The sequence below is a fragment of the Ylistrum balloti genome, unplaced genomic scaffold (genome assembly GCF_031769215.1).
Source record: "Ylistrum balloti isolate Yb309-2 unplaced genomic scaffold, AGI_CSIRO_Ybal_v1 Utg370016, whole genome shotgun sequence".
Classification (NCBI taxonomy): domain Eukaryota; kingdom Metazoa; phylum Mollusca; class Bivalvia; order Pectinida; family Pectinidae; genus Ylistrum; species Ylistrum balloti.
The window spans coordinates 146,498-152,257 of NW_026782086.1; the positions used below are offsets into that span (position 1 = coordinate 146,498).

Genomic DNA, 5,760 nt, shown 5'->3' on the forward strand with positions numbered 1-5,760 from the left:
TCAGTTTTTTTTTTATATTTATTCACACTTCAAATATACATGTATGTTTTTCTCCCAATTCTGACACAGATGAATAGATCCTACAGTATACATCAGAGTCAAAGTGTCTGATTGAGTCAGTATAAAGCAAAACTATCTTAATCTCTGTATCAGTTTCCAACTGAATCTGAAAATGCTGAATCACTCTTATGCTCAATCAAACGAGTAGTTTGTGATCTTCTTTCCAGATTTGTCATAAGGTTGTTGTTTCGGCATCTGTAAACAAAAAAGCATATAGATAAAACTTACCAAACAGTTTTCAGAAACCAAAAATGTAAAAATTGTTTATGAAAAAATGATGAATGACACACAACTATCATGATAAAATTCCCCTCCCAAAAGGTCACTCATGTCCAATATTTCTGGTTTTTATCTCGGATTACTAAAGACAGGTCATTCTGTTTCTGTTAACTGAAGCCAGGTCATTCTGTCTCTGTTTACTGAAGACCGATCATTGTCCTTGGTTACTGAAGACTGGTCACTATCTCCCTGATAACTGAAGACAGGTAATTTTGTCTCTGTTTACTGAAGACCGATCATTGTCCTTGGTTACTGAAGACTGGTCACTATCTCCCTGATAACTGAAGACAGGTAATTTTGTCTCTGAATATTAAGACAGGTCATTTTTTCCTGATTACTGAATGAAGACTGTTTGAGAATCATGGTTTTGAAGAAAAAATATTCAGAACAGAATGTGTCTGAAACATGTATATGAATCTTGTGATATAACTGAACACAGTACATGAAATACCATAAATTAATAAATTAAAAATATAAGTGATATTTCATTTACTTACCGCTGGCATTGCTGTATGAGGTATAAATAACTCAGATAGGACTATAATTGTTAGGAGAATAGAAACGGTAAGGAATTTTTGTGCCCTGAAACATAAACCAAGCAATTGTATTAATATATTTTTGTGATATCATTGAAATACTTGTTGTGGTTGAAATATTGTCAATGATTCATTGTAAACCAGGTCAGTTTAGCTATATCTGGGGTAAATATCAATTTTCATAATTTTTCACTTCAAGTTTGAAAAATTCATTAAGGATGATTAACCAAGAAACAAACCCATTGGTGGATGTTGACATCCAATACTTACCAGGTAGCGCGAAAGCCATCTAGATAACTGCCTACATGGTATCTGGACTCTTTATCCCTATCAGCATGATAGTAAGGCTGAAATATAAAATTTCTGTATAGTGAGCTTTTATGGATTACATTCTGAAATACTTACAAAATATAGATGTATTTTTATATATAATACTAATATCATTAGTGAGCTTTTATGGATTACATTCTGAAATACTTACAAAATATAGATGTACTTTTATATATAATACTAATATCATACCCTAAACAAATGACCCACAAGTCTTAACACATCTGACTTTTTCAGATCTAAGCATTGCAAAAGTAGCAATAGTGGGAAAAGTATAAGGTGAAATGTTGGTATGACATGAATGCCCCCAACATCCCCCTTATGTGTATTACAGGAGGGTCAAGGATTTCAAACAGACTTGAAGGCCAATTATTGATCGCAGAATGGCAAAATTATTGATGATATTACCAAATTACTATCTTTGAACATAACAGAAAGAAGACAAAAAAAACTGAGGTACAAAATGTCAGAAGGATGAAGCAATACTTATGAAAGATTACCTCTGAACATAAAGTAGGTGGTCTGGAAAACTGCCATTTTACAAAATTCTAAGTGCAAAGGGCAATAACTCCCTCTACAAATGTATTTTATGACTAGAATTTGAAATCAATCTGAAAAATCTGTAGGTCAAAGCAACACACTAAATTTGAATTCATTTTTTTATCAGAATCTGTAACCTGGTAGTGTGAAGGGAAACACCAGATTTACAATAATTATCTCCAAACATAGCAAAAGAACTTCAGAAACTCTTTTCACAAATACCGACAACGTATGCCCCTAAACTCCTCCTGGTTGGCTCAATGTGACCTAACAATTTCAAATTTCAGCTGTATAAGTACAGTTTGTTCTTATACCATGTTGCAACAATTAGAAAAAAAATGCTTCTTTTGACTGGAGGTTCTGATCATTTCCATAAAGTTTAAGCTCAATGCCATGAAAAGAACACAGAAGTATACAATGGTTTTTCAACCTGGTGATGATGGAGGGCATTTTGGGTATCTGAGGAACCTGAAAATGAACGATTAGGGCCATCTAAGGATCATAATAGGCAAAGTTTAACTAAATGCAACTGGTGAAACTTGAAAAGAAGTTTGAAATGTGTGTTTTTCTGGATTAAATCCTGATTGTGCAATCATATTACTAAATGGTGATATAGTGGGCAGAATGACTTTTTGAACAAAGCTGAAAAATTACAATACAGTAATGACAACCTTTCATTAATTAACATTTCCACAAAGTTTCAGTTCAATGGCATAACTGGAAGTGGAGAAGTTTAAAATGAGTTTTTCAGATATTTGCCATTTAAGGGAATTCAGAATGAACGAAAAACTTACAAAACACTAAAAAAAATACCAAAACTGAGGATTCCTGATAAATATGAACTGAATAACACGTGAGAAACCTGAGGAGAAAATTAAAATATAAATTGCTCTATTAGGGAAACCATGATTGTGCAAGCACACTACAAAATGGAAGAATTAAGCTTTAGCTGCCATGTACATGTCAAACTTCTGACCAGGCCCCCATCCCCAACCCAGCCATATTATTTTCCTATAGAGAAATTTGAGAATAGCCCATTCATGATCAGTACTTTGCTATTATCACCAAGGATTGTAGATCATGGGAGATGAGATAGAGGGTCAACTGTTCAAGTGTCCCTATGATCTATAATTTAGAAATTGTCTCCGTAGCCTAATATATAAATATCTTGTCCTTTCTAAGTCCGACCAATGTTAATCAGCCACACCTACACTAAATGCTTGCATGAGAGAAACTGATGCTTCTAACTTATGATTATTTGGTACAGTATGCATTTTGAAGTCTGCTGAATCTCCTAAAAATATTTATTTGGACCAGTCTTAATTTTTGACATATTGTCCACACCTCTGTGTCAGCCTTCATATCTGCCTCCTCTTTCATGACATTCCATAGCAGCATTCTTATCCTAATGTAAAACAAGTAGTACTTACACCTGGTTCATTATAATTCAATCTTGCTTCTGGATAATCCCATAATGCAGAAGCATCTCTGTCCCAAGCAGGTACTTCTGATAAGTCAGGGTATTCACCACTGCCTTTCAAAGGTTTGTAATCCTCTTTCAAAAGACCATATTTTCTAGCAGTAATTTCCTTTTCTTTATCCGTCACAGGAGCACTGGAGCTTGGTTTCCAAATATAGTTCCAAGGACTGAGATCTGAATCAATAGTAAAACTTACTTCTTAAGTACATGATTTTCTGGTAATTTACAGGTAAACTGACAAATAAACGACCAAAAAAAATCACAGACAGATAGTTAGAGCCCCCTTGACTAATGCAAACAATATGTACTAATACTTATTAACAAATATAAACAAGAAGCCCAAGGACCTCAATGGTCACCTGAGTCACAACACTTCTTATAACAAAATTCAACTAAACACTTCTTGAGTAAAGTGAAGGAATTTGTTTTGTTCTATAAGACAATATTTGAATTTCACACCTGCCTGATTTCAGTAAAAATGTTGATAATTAATCCAGAGTTTCCTACAAAAATATATTAACTGAAAAATATCTGTATAATCAACCAACATTTGTTGTACGGCATTGTAGCTTGATAAAGTTTGTCATTTTTTCATGATAATGGGTCATCTGTATATGTATATACATTAATATATATGAGCAATTGGCTATTCTTAAGTACATGCACATACATGTGTATAATATTAATCAAAATTTCTTCTTTTTCTGGCAGGTCCTTGTACATCAGCTTAATCCAAAATTGTCGAAAGTATTAAAAATAGTTATCTAATTCATCAGGGACCTATCACATATATAATATACACTTCTGATTAGTAATTGCAACCATAATTTTTTAAACATCTGTTTTGGAAAAGAAAGTGTTTCACACCTAACATTAAATTTGGAGACAAGAAAACAATCAAACTGAGAATAAACCTGGCCATTGGAAAAATCATGATCACATATCTTTTAATGATAAGATTTTGCATACTTTCTTATTAAATACACATAACATTTTGAATATCCTCCCAAATACCACAATTCAACTCATAAAACCATCCTCCTAGGCTAACCAAGTTCACTTTGATAGGTAGCATCTCTACAAATCCATGTACATTCACAGCTCTGAAACTGATAACAATGTTTTTGCTTATTATAGGCAAGTCTATGTACCCGTTTACATATGTCAATGGCATTTGAAAAAAAAATGAAAAAAAACCCGGATGTTTAATAAATTCTGCAAACTACCCCTATCAGATGATAGAAATAGCTATGTTACCAACTAACTTGTGATTTGATGCCTTAATCATGCAATACTTTTGCAATGTGAATTTAGTATGCATAAGCCCAGTATAATCATCTAAACATTTCAATCTATGACACTTTTTGACCATACAGCATAAAAAATATGAAAACCATACAAAAAAATCTTCCTTTCCTACACCCTTACTCCAAATTTAAAACAAACTTATAATCAAGATTATGATCATTATCTCAAAATCTAAAAAAAATCAATAATCTATGGAATATGTGTCTCTATTATCCATGATGGCCAACATCTCTTAAGTAATGTTAAATAGGTATAATTCTTCTGCAGAAATATTTCCAGGAGTATTCCAATGTATTGTATCAAAGCTAAAACTTTGCTGATATTGATATGTACTACAATTTGGCTTTATGTGGGATTTGATCTTTAAATTTTCTCTCCTTTCTAAACAATAATTTTTTCTATTTCATTTCCTTTAACACTGTCTTTAAAGATCTGACACTTCTGGCATTTAATGGAATGTGACTACTCACTAATTAAAACTCAGCATCTAAGCAATAAAACGACTGGTTTGTTTGCATTTGTCAGAATAATATGACCAGGTAGAGTACCGGTGTTTGCTGGATGTCTTCTGCAGTATACATTATGTATATTTACCAACATCATCTGTCAACATCCTCATCGGTACGAGGGTACATGTAATTAATGACAAGGCTGGTACCTGTGCTATCACAAGGAGACTTACACGAACATATATACACGGCCTCCAAACACCCCACATTCACCTTTCATACATAAGAAAGCAGTTCTAAAATGACATTGATGTTGATAGGACGTGAAACCGGTTGGGCACAACCCAGTACTATACGGGTAATAGCCCTTCATTTGAGGGATAGTTACTGCTTTGAGTTATCAATTTAGTTCCGCAAATGCAGAACTATCTACAACAAAAATGTGTTATCCCTGTAATAAATAACCAATGTTGAAGCTCCAGGTCATGACGATACTGTCAAGGACTGACTGGCTTCAAATCCCCTACATTTCCAGTCGTAAATAATACTTCATTAACTAAAACATGAATTTACCACTAGCACCAGCAACGGCTGTCGTATGGATCCCTCTCTGGTGTGTTACTTGTGTTAATATCTTACTGGCCCTCGAGAAACCCCGAACAGCGGCCATTTTGCAACAAGGGCATTGAAGAGTCTATCTATGGGAGGTAACTCTAAATTATGTGAACGGGAGACACCTTGCTGTCAAAAACGCACAGCTATAATGATAATAGGATCT

The 5,760-nt window shown here is 33.7% G+C and overlaps 1 protein-coding gene across 1 annotated transcript; it reads right to left on the bottom strand.

The window, feature by feature from the left end:
* Nucleotides 1-5,661, bottom strand: LOC132548509 (NADH dehydrogenase [ubiquinone] 1 beta subcomplex subunit 8, mitochondrial-like). The gene is made up of 5 exons (XM_060212377.1): nt 5,556-5,661; nt 3,176-3,399; nt 1,146-1,222; nt 837-921; nt 1-255 (listed from the first exon to the last, which is right to left on the bottom strand). The coding sequence occupies exons 1-5, from the start codon at nt 5,650-5,652 to the stop codon at nt 193-195; spliced, it is 546 nt and encodes a 181-aa protein (XP_060068360.1). The 5' UTR covers nt 5,653-5,661; the 3' UTR covers nt 1-192.
* Between the last annotated feature and the right edge of the window lie 99 nt (nt 5,662-5,760).